The sequence below is a fragment of the Solenopsis invicta genome, chromosome 2, assembly GCF_016802725.1.
Source record: "Solenopsis invicta isolate M01_SB chromosome 2, UNIL_Sinv_3.0, whole genome shotgun sequence".
In the NCBI taxonomy this organism is placed as follows: domain Eukaryota; kingdom Metazoa; phylum Arthropoda; class Insecta; order Hymenoptera; family Formicidae; genus Solenopsis; species Solenopsis invicta.
Genome location: NC_052665.1, coordinates 22,459,087 through 22,481,748, shown reverse-complemented (window position 1 = coordinate 22,481,748; position 22,662 = coordinate 22,459,087). Strand labels below are relative to the sequence as shown.

At 33.2% G+C, this 22,662-nt stretch overlaps 1 protein-coding gene and 1 long non-coding RNA gene across 9 annotated transcripts in view; one reads left to right on the top strand and one right to left on the bottom strand.

Annotated features, from left to right (window-relative positions):
• LOC105205121 (DNA-directed RNA polymerase I subunit RPA1) overlaps positions 1-22,662 on the top strand; it is a 53,404-nt gene that overhangs the window by 19,191 nt on the left and 11,551 nt on the right. For 7 of the 8 annotated variants that reach the window (XM_039446257.1, XM_011174417.3, XM_039446254.1 and 4 more), the window contains exons 3-5: positions 410-4,734; positions 9,739-9,894; positions 9,975-10,278. In XM_039446257.1, the coding sequence (XP_039302191.1) occupies positions 410-4,734; positions 9,739-9,894; positions 9,975-10,278 (4,785 nt within the window). Of the gene's footprint in view, positions 1-409; positions 4,735-9,738; positions 9,895-9,974; positions 10,279-10,814; positions 12,105-22,662 lie in introns of those variants that run through there. The other variant, XM_039446255.1, reaches the window with a different exon arrangement.
• On the bottom strand, positions 15,387-17,247 carry LOC120357020. The gene is made up of 2 exons (XR_005574205.1): positions 15,880-17,247; positions 15,387-15,518 (listed from the first exon to the last, which is right to left on the bottom strand). It is a non-coding gene; the product is annotated as an uncharacterized LOC120357020 (long non-coding RNA).

The following is a 22,662-nucleotide window of genomic DNA, read 5'->3' as shown; positions in this document are numbered from 1 at the left end:
CGAACTATTCAAATTTTTTAGATTTAAAAGCTAATTGAATTGAATTCAATGTGATTCGATTCGAATTTGATCTATTCACACATCTCTAATATCAAACTTGTTTTGATATGAGCAAGTGACACTTCGAAATGGAAACTTAATTAAAATTGTTTCTTATACATTTTATATTTTGCTATATTTTTTAAATAAAGTATATTGGTACTTAGGCGTATAAGATTTTCGTCTTATTTCTGCTCATAGACTATACTAATAAAGTATTTTGTATGAAGAAAGCTGAAATGTCTTCTTATACATATATGTAAATAATTAACATAAGTATGTGACATAAAAGTTATGTGTTTTACTTTCTGTATATTATTTAATTTAGTAATTTTAGTAATTTAATTTAGTAATTTTTATTTTACTATAGGTACAACGAGAAACAATTCAGAGATTTGCAGCACCTGTGGATACAACAGTTCTAAATGTCCAGGTCACTTTGGTCATGTAGAATTGCCAGTACCCGTTGTCAATCCATTATTTCACAAAGCATTGTCCATGCTACTGAAATTGTCATGTTTAAGTTGCTTTACGTTACAAGTACCGCCGTACATCAAATTACTGCTATCTGCAAAATTAAAGTTACTTTATCAAGGACACCTCAATGATCTCGACATCTTGGACCAAGAAGTAACATCCATAATATCGAGTACTCAAAAAGAGGAGGAACGAACAGAGTGCATTCGCAACGTAATCGATAATTACATGCAGAACTTTTTCAATAGAATCAGATACAGTCAAACCGAACTTCAGGATTACGAGAATCAAGCCAATGTAAAGAACATTATTATGCAATGGCACGTGTATGTCGAAAGTATGCTCAAGCAATACGTGAGAAACAACAAAGCTGGGATATGCGTAAACTGTCACGATGGTCTACCGAAGATTTCGACGCTACAGAATAAGATAATGATAAGCAATAAGAAGGTCGCATCCCCTAGAGCGACGCTTGCGCACAAATTGGAAACTGTAATGATCATGCCGGATCAATCTAAGGAATATCTACGGCGATTGTGGGAAAACGAAAGAGATTTTCTCAAAATAATTGTACCATGCTTAGAATTGGTAGACATCGAGTATCCTACTGATGTGTTTTTCTTTGAAGTAATACCCGTGTTACCACCGATCGTGCGTCCAGTAAATTTTCTTAATGGTCAAATGATCGAACATCCCCAGACCTACATTTACAAAAGCATCATACAAGATTGTCTAGTTTTGAGAAATATCATACAAACGATCCAGGATGGAGGTACCGATCATTTGCCTCAGGAAGGTCGATTAGTCTTTGAACAGATAAAAGGAATCACGCCAATCGAAAAGCTGCACAATGCTTGGCAGGCATTGCAGCATGACGTGAATCACTTAATGGATCGTGACATGAACAAAACTCCCGAATCCATCAATGGTCAAGGCTTAAAGCAAATTCTTGAAAAAAAGGAGGGTATCATTAGGATGCACATGATGGGTAAGAGGGTAAATTTTGCCGCGCGCTCGGTTATTACTCCTGATCCTGATTTGAATATTGACGAGATTGGCATTCCTGAAGCTTTTGCTTGCAAATTGACGTACCCTACAGCTATAACACCGTGGAATGTCGTTGAATTGAGACAATTGGTCTTGAATGGTCCCGATGTTCATCCTGGCGCGGTTATGGTAGAGAACGAAGATGGCTCAATACAAGCTATTAGTAGTCGCGATTCTACACAAAGAGAAGCTATCGCGAAGCGCCTCTTGACGACGAGTGACAGAACCAATGAGTCCTTTGCCGGCGTTAAAGTGGTTCACCGGCATCTTCAAAATGGTGATGTATTGCTGATAAATAGACAACCGACGTTGCACAAACCGAGTATAATGGCTCACAAGGCACGCGTTCTTAAGGGAGAGAAAACATTGCATCTTCATTATGCAAATTGTAAAGCATACAACGCAGACTTTGATGGCGATGAGCTCAATGCTCACTTTCCGCAAAATGAGCTGGCCAGAAGTGAAAGTTACAACATAGCTAATGTATCCAATCAGTATCTTGTGCCGAAAGACGGAACTCCATTGAGCGGCCTTATACAGGATTATATGGTATCTGGAGTGCGATTGACTACCAGAGGTAGATTCTTTTCGAAGACGCACTATACGCAATTGGTTTATATTGCGTTAACACAAGATAATATAATTCTTCTGCCGCCGGCTATCGTTAAACCGAAAATGCTGTGGTCGGGTAAACAAATCCTTTCGACAGTCATGATTAATATCATTCCTTCGCATAAGGCGCGAATTAATTTGATCTCCAGCACGAAGATTAGCGCCAAGGAATGGCAGACAGAGACGCCGCGACATTGGAAATGCGGAACGGAATTTAAAAATCTGACAACTATGTCGGAGACTGAAGTTATAATTCGACACGGGGAATTGTTGTGTGGAGTGCTCGATAAAATACACTACGGCGCAACACCCTATGGTCTTATTCATTGTATTTACGAATTGTACGGGGGAATATGTGCGAGCAAAATGCTGAGCGCATTTGGTAAGCTGTTTCGGATGTTTCTGCAATGCGATGGATTCACTCTCGGCGTTGAGGACATTCTGATAACTCGTAAGATCGACGAAAAACGCAAAGAGATCATTTCTAACTGTAGAAAAGTTGGGGAAACTATACAAAGGTCTATGGTAAAAGTATCCAATGACGCGCCTATGAACGAAATTCAAGCTAAAATGGAGGAATCTTACTGGAATAATTCGAAATTTCGCGCACAAGTTGATCACAAGTATAAGAGCGCTTTAGACGTTTACACCAACGACATTAACAAGGTGTGTCTTCTAACGGGTCTCCTCAAAAAGTTCCCTAACAACAATTTGCAGCTCATGGTACAATCTGGCGCGAAGGGATCCACGGTTAATACCATGCAGATATCGTGTCTGCTCGGCCAAAGTGAATTGGAAGGCAAGAGGCCTCCATTAATGATCAGTGGGAAAAGTTTGTCGAGTTTTCCGGCGTACGATCCAACACCCAGAGCTGGCGGCTTCATCGACGGTAGATTCATGACTGGCATTAGACCTCAGGAGTGTTTTTTCCATTGTATGGCGGGACGCGAGGGTCTCATTGACACAGCCGTGAAGACCAGTAGATCTGGTTATTTACAGAGGTGTTTAGTCAAGCATCTGGAAGGTCTGATTGTCAATTACGACGCGACAGTCAGAGACTACGATGGCAGCCTGATTCAGTTTTATTACGGAGAGGATGGTCTCGATATACCGGGCTCACGTTTTCTAAAAAAAGAACAAATGGAATTTCTAGTTGACAATAAAGATGCTATTATAGACACAAAATTATTGCAGTGCCTAAAAACTGATAATGAAGAAATTATGAAGACGATGAAAAAAATCAAGAAATGGGAAAGTAAAAATGGTTCCTCCTTGCGGAAGAGGAGAATCAACGAGTTTAGTAAATTTTCTATGGAGAATTTTGATCAGAGTAATAATGCGAAACGAAAAAGCATTGATAGTCATAGCGGAAGAAGCAAAGCCGCGATGTCACTTATGAAGAAGTGGATGAGGGCAACGACAGAAGTAAAAGAATCATTTCGCGTGCAGTGTGCCAAATGTCCCGATCCAGTAATGTCGAAGTACAGGCATGACGTTGAATTTGGTGTATTATCTGAACGGATAGAAGACTTAATAGACGGATACCTCTCCCGTTCATCGACAATTAAGAAATCCATTTTGAGAGATCTACTATCTATAAAAGTTATGAAGACAATTTGCCCACCTGGTGAGCCGGTTGGTCTATTAGCCGCCCAATCCATAGGCGAACCGTCCACTCAAATGACCTTGAATACCTTCCACTTCGCGGGACGTGGAGAGATGAACGTGACGTTGGGTATTCCGAGATTACGTGAAATCCTGATGATGGCATCAAGAAACATAAAAACTCCGAGTATGGAAATACCCTTTCAAAATAACTTGCAGAATCTTGAGAAGCAAGCAAAAAGGCTAAGATTAAGATTGAAAAAGTGCGTGTTAAGTGATGTGTTGAAAAACATCTCGATAAACAGGAGAATGGAAGAGAGCCCGCACAGAAGATTGGTACACACTATAACAATCAAATATCTTTCTCACAAATATTACAAGGAAGAGTTCTCCGTTCATCCGCGGGATGTGATTAGATGTACCGAGGAGATCTTTTTTAAAAATGTGTTCAGGGAGATTAAGAAGTTTGCCAAAGTGTCGAAAGTTTTAATGCATTTCGAAGGGGAGAAGAAACGGGTGAACGATGAAGACGCGGCGATAGATCAGATTGATCCTGACGAGGTGCCGGAGAACACCGGAAACAAGACGCGAATGGATTTGGGAGAGATGCACGAGTCATCCGACGAGGAGCAGGCTGCAGAAGACGCTGATGCGACGATGACAAAATCATTACTGCGTCATCGAGAGAATCAAGAATATGAGGATCCCGAAGATGAGGAAGAAATTGATGATATTGTGAATGATAAAGAGGAAGAGGCGGATGATGATAATAATGCAAATAGAATTTTCAAGAATGAGGGCGAGGAAGACGATGACGACAATATTAGCAAGTTGAGTAATAGAAAAAGTAACAAATTTACTAACAGGAAAGATTGGGTCTTACATACATATGACTATGCTATGGATTATGATTATGACGAGAGTAAATTGTCATGGTGTAAATTTACCTTTTGGGTAAGTATTTGAAAATCTTTGTCTACGATTTTTCTATTACTTTATAAATATATATGAAGAGTTTCTTACAAAACAAGTCCAGAAAGTTAAATTTTAAGGAAACAAAAGAAACTTCTCATTTTCCGTTTATTATGTAAATGTAGTAATTTTTCTTTGAAAACACGAGTATATGTAATAAGTATAGAAATAAAATTGTAAACTTTAATTAATATTTTGAGGAAAAATATTAAATTTGGTTTTTGCCGGAATTTTATAATTATCTATTTATCTTATATTTTACATTCAATTTTTTGATTTTAATAATAATAAAGGTAAAAAAGGAAATATTATTTAAAGTAGAAAGCAATTTTTTTCATTTTTATTTACAAAATTTTTCAAATTACTTTTAATAAAAACATTTTTTTATATTTCAATTCGTAAAAATAATAATTTTGTTTATACTATAATAAACATAAGAACAAAAAATTTTAGACTCTGATTTTGAAGGCTTATTTAAAAAGAAACATAAAAAAACTTCTAGAATTTATTTTTGCGGAAATTTTATATTTAATATTTATATTTATATTTCCCATTTTTAATTTATTCTTGCTGAAACAAAATTTCAAATAGCATTGTTTACTGCGGATAGCTTTCAGAAAGGTTTCAACTTTTTTCACATTTTTTAGATATGATAATATCCAATAATACAACAAGTTACAATAACATCAAAATGACATGAAATTGAATCGTGATTGATTGAAAAGTCTTATTATACTTTTATTAAAGTATAATATCATAAAGTATAAAATCAATTAAAGTACCATCTGAAATGTGCAGAAAATAACCTATAACCTATAACTTTAAGGCTCCTGGCTTCTCAGCCGAGAACTACGCGTTGACGGTAGCGGCAAAATTAAAACTAGTGGACGCGAAACGTAACAGATTGATGAGATGTCGTGCATGTCATTTTGTTATTATGTGTTTTATTGTGAAAATATAACTTGTTTCGTATTTACCAAATTCGAAAATGGACCGCAAGTAAAATTTCTTAGAATTTTTTACATAATAGCACATTTTTCACTCCTTTCAATAGCTATCCATGTGTTTTCCTGTTTGAATAGGCGTCATTTTATGTGCTTTTTACTGACTGCTAGGTGAAAAAGGGATAGTCTTGACCCATTTTTACAAGTGTTTTAAAGCTATTTGATTAGTCTGTTTTATTCAAATTGGCTTTATTTGGAAATGGCACGTCGGACAAAATTACGTATCATTTCACGCAATTTCACGCTTCTGACGTCATAACTTCAATAACCACGGTGAGAAATCAGGAGACTTAATATGACCACGGTGAGGAATCAGGAGACTTAAAGATTTTCGTAGATATGAAAAAGAGAATGTCACGCTGAGGCGAAATTAGAAACCCCCTAGAGGTGCAAAATTAAGAACTTTCTATTATAATAGCCGATTCTCTACAACACATGGCAAAACTAGATCATAACTTCAGAATCTCAAAATAGGAACAATAGAGGACAAGAGGGTATTATGGCTACTGTAGACATGACTTATCTTTGTTATTAGGTGACGAATTTTAACAATTGTTTATGGGATTCAATTAGTAGCACGCCGTTCTTTAGTGGCGCTAATGCGCCAATATACAATAGCTAACAATTGTTATATGGTACTTTTACTTTTTAGCACTTCTAAACTTTTTCAAGGTATATTTTAGAATTTAATTACACATACTTCCTTATTGTTTATAAACTTGAGTGTATTATCACACGACTGTATCTATACTCGAATATATTTTTTTTGTTATTTAACTTTTTATTCAGCTGTACACACTTTGAGTTATGCAAACTTAATAATAACATGAGATTTTATTAATATGGTTTTTTTAACGAAATTTTCATATCTAAATATTTCTTTTATAAATCGATTGTTACTCTAAAGGGCGATGTTCAGAAACATTAGAGATATCATTTTATATTTATTGTTTAATGTTAAGGGATAAAATGATATTTCTCATCATATCTTTAAAGTTTTTAAACACAGGAAAATTTTAGACGATGAAAAATTACAAATATATAATTTATTAACAAAATATTGTGTTTTTTTAAATTAAACCAATTTTTAAAAACTATTTTTGGACTAGCCATATTACCACCACTTTTTTTCTTGTACTCTTTATGCAATACGTCACATTTTTATAAATTATGTTCTAAGTAATAAATATTTTATTACTTTGAATTTAGAATCTGTTAACTTTGACGAATATAATTGTTCCAGTTTCAATATAAAATATTGATTAGAAACAAAGTTATTCAACAAAATAAAAATGAGTGTCATATAACCTTCTTTTTCTCTATACTACATGTAGGCACAAGTAGTAAAAACATATTCCTTAGACGCTGAAATTTGACTTGAAAAACTTACAAATATGTAATATACAATATTATAATGCATTATGTGCGAACTAACAACATTGTATAATTGAGAATTGAGTGAAATGAACAAATGTTCATAATACTGTTAGGTTGTTAGGTATCTATTGTCGTCTTTAGTAAATGTTCCCAACAAACTACAGCAATTAATAGCTGACATTGGCTGGTGAATGAAATTAAGTGCGGATATAAACTTCAGGTTCCTAACGCTATTGTAATGTATACTTTCATTAAATATTAATTTTATTGTAAATTTTACCTATCACGTTATAATTGTAAATGAATGAAATTAATGTATTTATATAATTTTATTATCTTAAAATTCTCGGAATTAATGGGATTACTACATACACTATTTATAGTTATTTATTTTGTAAATAATTATGTTACTTTATAAATATTTTAACTCGGACTAATTTATTTTAAAATGTTATTTCTTATCTGTGGCAGTTTTATGCACATAAAGCTTTTAAATGCACATAAATTTACGACACCAATTATGTTATACAAAAATCATATAATTGTATGATACTTTACTATTTTATTATTTTTCAAACATATTAATCATGCAAAACAAAACACTGCATTATAATCCAAAATTATTTAATTCTATCATTTTACAGATTATATTGTTATAGTAACAATTTAAGAATAAACTTAGTCGTGTATAATTAAAAATAAAATTCTTTACATGGGCTATTGAAGCTAGTTTTCACGGAAAATCACAGTACGTACATTTACTTACTTTGACGGAGCCATTTGATATATTTTGACGACTGCTTTCTGGTAATGTTTAGACACTTTCAATCAGTTGTATTTTATTACGGGCAAAAACAAACTATAGTTGCGTCATTAAGATCAGTGGCGTAATTCATTTTACTTCAAAGATTAATAGCCTCACCTGCTACTACAAGTATTACTATTACTATATGTATGTGAGGGTTATACATATTTTTTTAGTAATTTTTCCCATAGAATCGATTGATACAAGCACATTTCTCGTAGACCAATTTTTAATAATTTGTTTATAACAATTAGTTCCAAAATTAATTTTTGTAATGTGCTTTTTATGTCAATAATTTTTTTACACTCCAGCCCTCTTTTTAATTGTTATTTTTTAGCTAAACTTTTGCTAGTCTGAACTTTGATACTCTTTAATTAGTTAGATATCCCTTCAGTAAAGTAAGAGTTACATTAAATACATAAAGGTTTGAACTGAAAAATTTAATCAAGTTAACTACTTTTTTTTAATGGTCGAATTGGCTAAAATAATACAGCACCGAAATTTTTTAGAAATGCTTCATAAAATTTTCAACTCAAAAAATGAAACGTTTTAAAAACGTTGTGAAACATATCTGCATTATTTCTGAAATGTCTGTGGGATAGTAAAATATTTATGATTTTTGCACTTGAAATCTCGCAGAAAAATTGCTGAAAGATTAAAAAAAAAAATCTTGAAAAAGAATCTTTCTGAAATATTTCCAAAACGTTATTGAAAAAGCTGAAACTTTTCTGAAATATTGCTGATTGTAATCTTCTCAATATAATAATTTTAAATATTTATTTAAAGGATTAAGAATATTAAAAAGTTACAACGGAGATTATATATAGAATATAATTAGCGTTTTTATTTTACATTTTTATTTACTATTTGAATTTCAATTAATATAATAATTGTAAAAATGATTTGAAATTTAATAAAAAGAAAGCATTAGCCTTATATAAGCACACATTAATATTAAAATAATATTAAAAATATCGAATAATCTTGGAATACTATTTTAATATTTTAATTTTTCGGCCGAATAATATTCATAGAACATTATTTTTAATATTATTTAAATATTGTAAGAATATTGTATATTAATGTTATATGTCCGTTTAATATTTGTGGTATATTTTCAATATCCGTGGAATATTATGAAAATGTTGTACGAATATTATTGTGGCCAAAAATTAAATATGAATTATTATACATAAAATATTCGTAAACTTTATAATTATTACATTTAAAAATTATAATGTTCCCGAATTTAAAATATTGAAATACTAAAATATTAGATATTATTATTTACTTTTTCATATAATATTCACTTAAATGTTATCAGGAGTGGTTATGTAACCACTTTTTATTAATATTTCAAGCACATTATTTAATATAAAAATAATATCACGTGCTTGTAGGTAATTTTTGAGATATAAGGGCTTAAACTAATCAACCACAAATTTTTAGACAGTTACCTATCATATAGTCACTAACACTACCATACACACAGCTCATGGAGACGCAACTATCTAAACGTAGTTGTGTGATTAGCCAACTTTAAATTCTTGTACATTTGAAAAAGTATTATTTAAAATAAATATTTATAAATAACTTTAACTTTATTTTTTTTTATTTTATTACTATATTATAATATTATGATTCGCGAATTTTTTGACCTTATATATACATATAAACACGATACTGAAAATCTAATATAACTAGCATAAGTAACATGAATTATAGATTTTGTTACTGTTAAGATATATCAGAATACATTTATGTATATTACACAGTAAGTAACACATTAATTCCTTCCAGTTACCACTCAAAACTATCAGATTAGATTTACCAACAATAATTAAGAATGCCGCTAGCAAATCTGTTGTATGGGAAACACCATGCATCAAGAAAGCTTTTACATTTCAAAACAGCAAAGATGAAACGATTCTCAAAACGGATGGTTTAAATATAATGGTAAATGAATACAAACAACATATATTTATATAGAATATACATATTTCTGTACTTTTCTAATTATATTTTTTTTATTACAGGAAATGTTCAAATATGATAATATTCTTGATTTAAATAGATTATATTCTAATGACATTTATAATATTTCTCAAACATATGGAATTGAAGCCGCAAATAGGGTCATTGTGAGAGAAATCAGGGACGTTTTTAAAATGTATGGCATCACCGTTGACTCTAGGCATCTGTCCTTGATCGCAGATTATATGACCTTTGATGGCACGTTCAAACCACTCAGTCGAAAAGGAATGGAGAATTCCGCTTCCCCGTTGCAACAAATAAGTTTTGAAAGCTCACTAGGTTTTTTGAAAACAGCGACGTTGCAAGGTAAGCTATACATTAGACATAAAAATTGTTGGACAATTTAGGGGAGAGTAAATCGGACCTAGCTGCAGATTTTATTCTCTCTAAAGCACAAATAAAGTCCGATCGTAAAACTGAAGGTGCCATTGAAAAAATCATTTAAATTCCTTCCATTTTTGCTTCAGACCATTTTGACGTATCTCTCATCTGTGTTGAACTATAACGGAAAATGTAAAAACGTTTTTACTGATCCGATTTGGAATTACTGGTTTCCAAATCAGACCACTCACTTCTTAGTCCAAATCGGACACTCCCATTTTTATCAACTTTTAAATAGAATTTCAAAATATTATAATGTATTTTTTAGTATTGAATAAAAACGAGCAATTTGACAGTAAAAAATAAAAATTTTATTAAAAAAATACAAATTAGTAACAGTTTATATAATTAGATGTTTCCCGGTCATGTTATGATAATTATATAATTAGAGTTAAAATCAATAAAATTCAATTATTTCGAGTCTGATGACTCATAATATTTTGCTAATTTAACATTTCTAGGACCAAATTTGATCGACCGATTACCAGTGTTACGATCAGGTTGCAATTCCGACGTAAAAGCCCGATTTGGACATGAGACCTTTCGAACTTTGGAACAATTTTAAATAATGATTTACAATTTTTTATTTTTTTTTATTTTTGCACGATAGCTGAAAATACATATTCGCATCTATTCTGTGAATATTATGACAGAGAACTATCAAACTGCTTTCACATGTTTGGTATCTTATAAGGACCTTACATTATAAATGGCACGGAAATCTGCTTAACCGTATTCATTTAAATTAAAAAGGTTCGATTTAAAACACGGTCTGATTTACCCCATTCTCCCTCCCCTTTTTTATAGTTGGGAAATGCATCCTCTTGTCTCTTCTAATATTTTTAAACTAAAGTTAAAGTTAATAGCTAATCAAATTTAGGTAAATACGTACAAAAGGGGAGCAGTCTCTGAAGACCTTGCTCTTGACATATGTTATTAAGGAGATTGTCCTAAGTTACTTGCAAAAGGTAATGCTCATTCTTCATTAAAAAATTATTAGCAACAAATGTTGGTAATTATTTACTATAGCGGACCCAGCTTCATTTACTTGAAAAGTCTATTGTGTGGAAAGTAAACGCTTGAGTGGGAGACAGGCTCCGCCCTTCTCCCGCATCCCCTACTTTACATATCTAACTTAACCCAACTTCAAATTTTGCTTTGTGATCACACATATATGATCACAAAACATGTAACCATATATGTGTGATAACATAGCAAAATTTGGGGTTGGGTTAAGAATGTCAGGGAAAGGCAGAGTCCCGGCATCCCCCGCCTAAGCATTTATTATAAGCGTGGAAAATCTAAATTGGAAAGTATGCGTAGCTGTTCATATTATCAACAGCATATTTACATTGTCAACTTTATTTGTTAATAACTGTAATATGTATATGTCATGATCATCGGAGGTCTCCTATTCGATATATTTGCCACTATCTATTACATACAAGATGTTATTTAACAAAAATAATAAAATGACAAATTTCATATTTTATAAATAAACATTTGTTAATAATTTTTTAATGAAGATTACTTAAAACTTTTTGCAAGTTACTCAGGATCATCTTGATAACATGTCAAGGTCAAAATAATCAGAGACTGCTCTCCTTTTGTACATATTTACCAAAATTTATTCATATTGCATGAACGAAAAACTAGTTTAGTTAAAAATTGGATTAAAATTAAATTAAAGCTCCTGACTCCTCAGCCGAGAACTCCGCGTTGACGGTAGCGACATTCCGTCGCGGACAAAAATAGAACTAATACACGTGGAACGTGACAGATTGACGATGAGATGTTATCGTGCATGTCATTTTGTTATTATGTGTTTCATTGTGAAAATATAACTTGTCTCATATTTATCAAATTCGTAAAAATGGACCACGAGTAAAGTTTCTTTGAATTTTATACATAAAAGTACATTTTTCATTCTTTTTAATAGCTATCTGTGTGTTTTTTGTCTGAATAGGTGTCACTTTACGTGCTTTTTACGACTATTTACTGACTGCTAGGCGAAAAAGGGATAATCATGACCGATATTTAGAAGTATTTTAAAGCCATCTGCTTAGTCTGTTTTATCGAAATTGGTTTTATTTACGAATGGCATGTTTGACAATATTACGTGTCATTTCACGCAATTTCTCGCTTCTGACGTCACGACTTCAATATGGCGACGAGTACTCAGGAGCCTTAAGTTAAATTAAAAATTAATTTTGAACAATATATTAAATTAAAATGTCATAGTTAAATTAGATTATTTTAAATAACAAAACAATTACAATAAATCATCAAATAAATGTTATGTTTTACATAAAAATTAAGTTTATAAAATATTTTTTCTTATAGAAGAGTAAAGAAAATGGTAAAATGGGAGCGGTTTACTTGCACATCGTTTATTTGCCCACCACCACTCACAGCGGCCCATACCTAGAGATTTTCCACTGGTCAAGCGTGTGAGTGGTCTGTGGGCAAGTAAAATACACCTGTAGAATACTATTTTGTTTTCTTAAAATAACTTTAAGTATTAATACATTTTTATGAACATCTGTTTGTTAACTATAAAGTTCTACTAATCATTCTATAGATAGAAATATAATCGTATATATAAGATGAACGTAATTTACAATTGACTGAAGAGGGATAAAAAGATATGTTTATGAAATAAAACAGGGATCGTGTCATACTAACAACTAATATCATAAAAGGCACTTTTAATTATTAAAATCGTAAATTAAAGATTTTTCGTAAATCTTATATGTTAATAAGTGCTACGAAACAAGATTTTATAAACATTTTATAAAATAATATTTGAAAACAATTGTGTGTGTATACAGGGTGTACCAAAACTGACGACAAATATTTTAATGACAGATTTTTTGGAAAATTTTAAGACGAAAATTCTAATATCAAAATGAGGCTATAATAATTTTCAAATGGGAAAAAATTAAAAATCACGAATGACTGATAAAAGAAGTTCGGCAAGTGTAAAATTCAAAAAAATCTGAAACTTTGTATAAGTTTAGAATAGATGGACCTAATTACGAAACAATTTCTTTTAGCGGCTGATACTTGGTTTTAGGGGGTAAACCCCCTTTGAAGAAAATCGGTTTTCTTTCTTTCGAAACGTATATCATCGGAACTATAAGAAATAGAGAAAAATGTTCCAAATGAAAGTTGAATGGCTTGAAGAGTACTAACAGTAAAAAAAATTTTTTTCAAATTTTTTTATACTTTTTCCTATCACTTACCTATTTTTTTCAAAATTTTTATTTCTTTTTATAAGAAAATAAAGCTTATTTTATTAGAAATTCAACGGTATATGATAAAGTTATGATTTCTATTTTCCAAAAGACATTTCTATTTTCCAAAAATAATTGAAAACCACTCCATAACATATGGTACGCGCACCCGTCCGTGTACTATGGAAATGTCCTCCTTCGATTTTGACGAGCGTTTAACACGTTGTAGTATAATAACAGATTAAAATAAGGGGCACGTATTTTTTTATACATATCTAATTTCACTTTTAGGGAGTGTGACACCCCTTTAAAGAAAATTGGATTTTTTTCGAAGGGTATATCGTCGAAACTATAAGAGATAGAAAAAAATATTCTAATTCAAAGTTAATGGCTTGAGGAGTACTTTATAAAAATGATAAAAAAATTTTTTTTAACGAGTAACGCCATTGTAGACGGCTCAAATAAAGCGTTTTTTGCTATTTTTTTTGCATTGAAGGAAAAGTTGTAACCGTATTTCCGCCCCCCCCCCCCTCCTTCTCAGGACCGTCTACCGCTCCGTACTATCTGGCCTACTATTTGCCGGACAGCAAAGAATTGGCGCGTAGCGTCAATAATACTTCCAAATCTACGCGTAGCGCGCGAAAGCGCATCTGCGCATCGAGAAATTCTCCGCACGCACGCGCCGTACACGCGACCAAAGTGGCGGCCGCTACCGATCTTGAGTGGCGGGGATGCCATCTCCGCCGAGATACCAACCGTTCCCCGACCATCCCCTCCTCTCGAGATGTGAGTATGTAAGCGTCGCCGTTACTGAAAAGATCGCTTCTTTCCGTCCGCAAGAAAGTCTTTTCCGTGCTATTTCCGAAGTCAAGCGAACTTGGCTTCTGTCGAGTGATCTCCATGAGTAGCTCCTGATATCGCCGATTCTCGAACTCAAGCGAACTTGGGCTCGGATCAAGAGATCTTTATCATCGGCAGAACATCCATTTTCCATCCACCGGCAACTATTCACGATCAGGGGTACGGAATTCCGTGCCTCTACCAAGAGCTCTTGGCGTGAGTAGTTGCCATCCGCGGCAACAACATCGGTGTTAACCGCTTCACGCCGCGAACGGGAAGTTCCGGTCTACAATAGATGTAGTAAGCCTTAAGTCTTAAAAATTTAACCAATCATAGTTGAATATGAGGATAATATCGATTATGGTTGGTCAATTTCTTACGGCTTAAGGGTTACAACATTAATTGTAGACCGGGACAAAAACCCCAGGTACAGCTGTGTCACGCGAAAACGACTCCGCCATGCCTGCGCGCACGCCGCCGCGATCACAAAGCTCGGCGAGCCGGGTAGCCCGCGGCGCAATAGCCCGCGCGCTTGTAAACAGGGATTCCGAGTTCGGAGAAATTCGTCTCGAAATCATCTATTCGTGTATATATAGTCGCGATATTTCCATCTCGTCTGTCCGCGCTTATTTTTTTTTCTCCATCCTGTTTGTCCGAGCGTTACCGGGTAAACTTCCGCTATCTGTTCCGTCCGTCCGCGCGTCATTTTCATTTCATTCGTCCGAGCGTTACATTTATAAACAAATCTGTTTTGTCTGTCCGAGCATCAGTGGCTTCGCCACATCTATAAATATATTTTCATGCTTTCAACTGTTATTTTACCTAACATCAATTCGCGCGTCTAGTTCTCTTAGCGACCTCCCCCACGTCCTCGTCCTCCGGCTAACCACCGCCCATACACGGAAGGTAAGGCCATTACAAAGTAAGAAGATAATAATATTCAAGAATGTTATTAAATATGTTTTTAAGTGTTCAATAAATTTTTTTATTAAAAAATATTACAAAATGGCGACGCTAGAGACATTTTCATGAGACGTGTTCAGTATAAAGTAGTCTGCGGCACGCAATAGAACTATCGTAGATATTTACCTGGAACAAAAAAAAATTTTTTTCTTAATCTACATGAGTATAGCTAGAGAAACACGGAATTTAAAAAATATTTATTTTTGAATAATTGGCAAGCATTTAAAAAAAAATTCAATTTTTGACGAAAAAAATGGGCAATTATTTGTCAATAAAAAATGTTTTAATCAACTTATTGAAAATTCCGTATATGTTTCTCTTCGAAATGTTATTTTAAAGAAATGGTTAAAATTTTGAGTAGAAAGAATGAAAGTTGGAGTTATGCTGCGTGCCGTTTTAAAAAACCATGTTTTGAGAAGAACGTGTTTAGAGTTTAGAGACGTGTTTTGGACATGAAAAAATGAAAAATACGATTGAAAGTTTTTACCATTAGTCTGCTATTCCAGGATCGTAAAATCCCTTTTTCACTCAAATATTCCTCCTGATTTTGTTTCCGCGTTCATTTTATACCGGTGCGTGCCTTCTTTGCCGCATCTGTTATAGATTGCTCGGCATGCTTGATCCTTGTCGCATTGGCTTCAAGGCAAAAATTATATGTTTGGTAACCGATATCCATCTCCAAAACTTGCATAATTCGTAAAATGTTAGTCAAACCATTATTAGAGGTGCATACAGCAATATCAGTTGCTACACACAATACTTTTTTTGCCACTTGAGTAAGATTTAAAATCGAAAGTTTCAATGCTGCTGTAGCCAAGCTTCATACAGCAGCATTGAAACTTTCGTTGTTATTTTGAGTGTAGCTTCTCAAGCAACTCATCACGGCTCAGCTCCTCGTAAGTAGGTTTGACGGCTTGAAAAATTTCTTTTGGTAATGGCGGCTTATGATGGAAAGTACCTGAGAAATTCGCTGCTTGTGCCTTTTTCCAATCACACCAAGACTCTGAGCACTTCTCGTGTTGCGGATTTTTATGACAACTCTTAAGCCACGAATAAATGATTTTAAATTAGCACTGCCCATAAAAACCAAGTTTTCAACCCAAGAAATGATGTGCTCGCAACACATGAAATGTCCTTTTGTAGATGTACTGACGCTATACTAACGTACTTTTGTACATACTTTTGACATCTGTTGGTGTATTAAAGTACTTAGAAATCAGAAGATAAGTCATTAGGCTGTACTCTTCAAGCAAGTATTGATGTGACGTAGATAGTCGTTTTGGAGCAGTCCGACACGCTTAAGAGCGCAAAATTTCAAAAAAAAAAATTTGTAACAGACACAAGACTTTTTAACTCATTCTAGAAGGTTCAAAGCATTTTTTAAAGCAATAAAAAAAATCGATTTTATTTATTTTACAGTGGCGTTACCCCTTAAATTTTGTTATACTTTTTCTCACCACTTACCTGTTTTTTTTTTAATTTTTAGTTCTTTTTATAAGCAAAATGAAACTTATTTTATTACAAATTCTATGATGTATGGATAAAGTTCTGTTCCGACATTTTCCAAAAATAATTAAAAACGTCTATACACGCTGGTACACGCACCACTCTGTGCGCTACGTAAGTATCCCTCTGCGATTTTGATGAGCCTTTAATATGTTGTAATACAGATCAAAATAAGGGATACATGTATTTTGTTGTATGTGCCCAATCTCAATTTTAGGGAATGTAACATCCTTTTGAAGAAAAATAGTTTTTTTCATTTGAAGCATATGTCAAAAATTTAAGAGATAGAAAAAAATGTTTTAATTGAAAGATTTTTGCTTATAAAAAAATAAAAATGAAAAAAAAACAGGTAAGTGGTGAAGAAAAGTATTTAAAAAAATTTTTTTTAATGTTTTTATTTTTGTTATAAGTACTCCTCAAGACATTTAATTTTTAATTAAAACATTTTCTTCTATCTCCTATAGTTTCGACAAAGAAAAAAACCAATTTTTTTCAAAGGGGTGTTTGACCCCCTAAAAGTGTTTGACCCTAAAAGTGAGATTCGGCACGTATAAAAAAAATACGTCTCTTATTTTGATCTGTACTACAACGTATTAAACGCTCATCAAAATCGAAACGGGACATTTTCATAATACACGGGTGCGCGTACCATGCGTTATGGAGTGGTTTTTAATTAGAGTACTTGAGCCGAATAAGGCCCAGTACTAAATAAGGCCCACTTTTAAATTTACCATTTAAAAACCCGCTTTATGTTTGAAATATATGCTTGAAAGATATGTCATAGGAAGTAGATAAAGAAGGAATAGGAAATTAATACCGGTGGCAACACGTTTATTCAGTGCAACGAAAGCTTGTAATAAAGTGGGTAAATCAGTCGTTTTTATAAAAATGTGTTGTAAATTTAATAAGTATACATTATTTTATAGTTTATTACAACATATTGTTACGCCCGGTATAGGCATGAATAAAGTTGTAAATATCTTCTGTTAATGAGTGATAGAATTCGTGTTGTTGTTTTGTCTCGCTTTTGGTTGTAAGGCTTTCTGAGATTAAAAGCGAACATTTTTATAAAGTTTGTTTCGTTATTTTATGCGTGAGTGAGAACGTGGTTCCGCGAGTGTTCAGAGAAACCGACTGTTACGTGAACGTAACATTTTGGGGGCTCGTCCGGGATAGGACGAGCAAGACGAGTTTTTTTTTCTTCTAAACGACTTTCGAATTATTGCTTTCGTGCATACTCCGAGGAAAGGGATGTGCACGCGCTCTTCAGGAGCAACCTTACGATCTCCGGAAGTCGACGAACGACCGAGCGTGCGTTCTACGGGAGATTTCGTCGAGAGGACGACGGAAGATATCGTCAAGCGTATGACGGAGAATGCTGAGACTCCGGACTCCGCGGAGTTGTTGCGAGCTGCGTTGGAGGAGCTTCGCACAATGAAGAAGGAGCGTCTTCGGTTTCAGTAGCGTGAGGATGAACTTAACGAACGACTACGACAAATACAAGACCAGTCGTTTACCAATTTAAATTGTGCTTTTGGGAATAATATCGGTTTTAAATTAAAGCCGGATATTTACGATGGGAATTCTTCATTGCACGAATTTCTTTTACTCGCTCAAGTTAATAATTGGACTGAAACCGTTAAAGCAGCAGTTTTAGCTTCATTTACGCGACAGTTACGTGAATGTAACAATATTATATTATTCAACTTTCTAACTATAGGAAAAAACAAATATGTATTTAATAATAGTAACAAAGGCGGCGAATACGAGTCAAGCGCGGTAGACGGTGCGCAAAAGTAAATAATCTGTAAAGATTTCAGATATACATAATTTATTATTAAACGTTTCGGCTCATTCTTCGAGCCATCTTCAGTAATAATTCGAAGGCGCAGCTGAGGTTGAGGTGAAGGGCTTCCTCATCCGGAAGATGTAACGCTTCCGGATGAGGAAGCCCTTCACCTCAACCTCAGCTGCGCCTTCGAATTATTACTGAAGATGGCTCGAAGAATGAGCCGAAACGTTTAATAATAAATTATGTATATCTGAAATCTTTACAGATTATTTACTTTTGCGCACCGTCTACCGCGCTTGACTCGTATTCGCCGCCTTTGTTACTATTATTACCTATTTCACGAGTCTTATTCCTTTAACTACAAATATGTATATCAATTTTTTGGAATAAATACTTTTTTTATAAATAATTATTAATAAATAAGACCCACTTGTACATTTATTGTTATAGTCATTGTCATTTGTTTATTATATATGTGGCTTGCAACAGAGAATAACGATTTTCAATGACACTAACTTTTCATAAGCTAAAATTGCACAAAAATAGCCAGAATTTTTTAAAGTTAAAATATTAATTATAGACAAAATTAAAAATAATTTTGATGTTTTACTAGTAAAATGGATCTTAAAGGATTTCGTATTTGTGATTAATAATCATTTTAACAATGAGTTGGAAAATAATATTTGATTCCTTTGTTATTTTCAATTTATTTTTAATTCGGGCCTTATTAAAAGCATAAGAATTTAATAAGACCCAATACCAGAGTTTAAAAACATTTCTTTTTTGTTTACTTAAAAATGTTTTATATAAAAGATAATTTTATTTTGACGAGTGGTTGAAATAAACATTTTATTCTTATTTAGTTTATTTCAATATCTTTGTAAATAGAATTTATAAAAAATAAAATAAGTTAGGTGGGCCTTATTCGGCTCGGGTAACTTATTTTTGGAAAATGGAAATGTCACATCATAACTTTGTCATATACCATTGAATTCGTAATAAAATAAGCTTTAGTTTGCTTATAAAAAGAAATAAAAATTTTGAAAAAAAATAGGTAAGTGGTAGGAAAGTGTAAAAAAAATAAAAAAAATTATCACTATTATAAAGTATTCTTCAAGCCACTTAACTTTCAAACAGAACATTTTTCTCTGTCTCTTATAGTTTCGACGATACACGCTTCGAAAGAAAAAAATCCAATTTTCTTTAAACGGGTATCACACTCCCTAAAAGTGAAATTGGGTACGTATAAAAATATACGTGTCCTTTATTTTGATCTGTACTACAACGTGTTAAACGCTCGTCAAAATCGAAGGGGGACATTTCCATAGTGCACGGACCGGTGCGCGTACCATGCGTTATGGAATGGTTTTCAATTCTTTTTGGAAAATAGAAATGTCGCATCATAACTTTGTTATACACCGTTGAATTTAATAAAATAAGTTTTATTTTGCTTATAACAAATAAAAATTTTGAAAAAAGTAAGTAAGTGATGAGGGAAAGTATAAAAAAACTTAATAAATTTTTTTTCACTGTTATAAAGTACTCTTCAAGTCATTCAACTTTCATTTAGAACATTTTTCTCTATCTCTTATAGTTCCGATGATATACGTTTCGAAAGGAAAATTTTTGATTTTCTTCAAAGGGGTTTTACCCCCTAAAACCGAATATCAGCCGCTAAAAAAAATTGTTTCGTGATTAGGTCTACTCTAAACTTATATAAAGTTTCAGATCTTTTTTTTATTTTACGCGTGCCGAACTTCCCTTGTGAGCTAGAATTTCATGCGCTCAGAGATGGCAACGTGCTCTCCTAGTCAAATGCCTTTAATAATTGTTAATTTGTTGGGAACTTGTTGCTCTTTGCGTTATGTGGAACGCGTGTTCTCTTTAATGTGTTACCTCTTGCGTGGTAAATAACAGCGCAAATGCGTTACTTGTGCGGTAAATAAACTATACAAGGTACGAACTTCCTAAATTCTTTCGAGTAAGAAATACACAATACGGAAACTTAAAAATTATGCCCATTAACTCATAAACACACAAGTGGGTCATAGAGATCCTATATAAAGTTTTGTGATATATATATGTGTATATATATATATGTATATATATGTATATATATATATATATATATATATATATATATATATACACATATATATACACGTGTGTGTTTGTGTGCGCGTGTGTGTGTGTATATAGGAGAGACCGGGGCAAATCGTTAGACGGGGTAATTCGATAATTGGAAATATCTTTTTATGGGTATATATTAAAAATTTACTTTAAACACTGTAAACACGTCCTAATGTAACGATGTTGTTAACAAAGATTTGTTGGTAACGGCGTCATATTGAAGTCGTAGTAGTGAAAAATGTGTTTTGCGACTGTCGAAGTAATTTCTGATAATCGGCATTTCTTCGAAATTTAAATAAGATAATAAGGTTTTTTTGAAAACTTTGAATGTATCGTGTCCAGTTGAACGTATTTGAAACATTTCGTGTTTACTTTTTGCTGTGTGATGTCTATTTTTGTCGATCATACGCAATAATGCGCACAGTTGATGTTGGGGCTCTTCGTAATACCAAGCACCGGGGCGATTCGTTAATGCTGATTGCAGCGCCTAACCTAAGTTGGGTAACCCTAGAGTCTCTAGAAGTAGAAAGTCTGGATATCTGGGGGTTCCACGTGATTGGATGCACGTGATTGTGCACCTAAAATGGCAGCACCAATACGGATCCCTGTTTAATCCTCTTTAGCCAATGCGATAACAGCATACAACACGTTCAAGTGCACATAATGATAAACATACACACACATAAAGCTCACGTACATACACTGGCATATTCATCACCAACATTTTAGGGGCAGATGTCCAGACTCTCTACTTCTAGGGACTCTAGGTAACCCTAACCCTTCCACTGTGTTACGAACTCTGCGCTACGCAGAGTTAAACATTGAGGTAAAGTTCTTCATTGATTTTGTTCAAACATGATAATATTGTGTCTTTTAGTACATAGAACATGAATATGAATATAAAATCGTCGCTCTTACGCAGGTAAAAATTATAAAGCGTTAAAGATTGACACTTGTGAGGTTAGGAAATCTGTCACACCAATGGCATAAAAGAACATGCAAACGTGTATGTTTGGATTTGTTTTTTGTATACCTACATCCTTTTTTAAATAAAAGAAAGTCTTAACAACAGTTTTTTTACAGACTTTCAACTTAAAATATAAATTTCGGAATATTCCCAGACTAGTTACGAATTACCCCGGGCTTGGGGTTATTTTTAATTCTTGACATTGGTCGACATTTTTATATGTACTTAAAGCAAGTACATTTGCATATTCTATTTATATCGGCATTGTGAAGGGGAAGGTTCAGCCTTTCAAACCAGCTTTTTTTTTTTTTTTTTTTTAAATATAGGACTCAGGAGACACAAAAGAAAAAAAGGTCTAACGATTTGCCTCGGTCTCCCCTATATATTAATGGTTTTAATGGTTGTTCTATTTTATGATAAAAGATGTGTTAAAGACTGCAATTTTAAAATTCAGTCTGTATGTAAGTGTACGTATACACCCAAGGACTTTGATTCTGTCCATGGGAAACTTTTCTAAACTGAGATGTCACCACTTTCTACATACTCGCAATTCATGATTAATGAAACGACTAGAGCTTATTGGTTGTTACGTTAATTATGAAGTGTAAGCATATAGAAAGATAGCGACTTCTCAGTTTGGAAAATTTCCCCATGGACAGAATCAAAGTCCTTGGGTGTACACATAATCAGAGTAAATATTACAGTTGCTGTCGGTAAGTCGTCTCGTATGGTAAAACATTGGGACAACCATTAAAATTTATTCTGTATACAGGGTGATTCAGAATAATCCGTTGTCTTTCAAAGGACGTATTCCTGGTCGAATTCTAAGACGATTTTTCTTTTGCCAAAAATTTGTCAAACGCTCAAATTTTGAA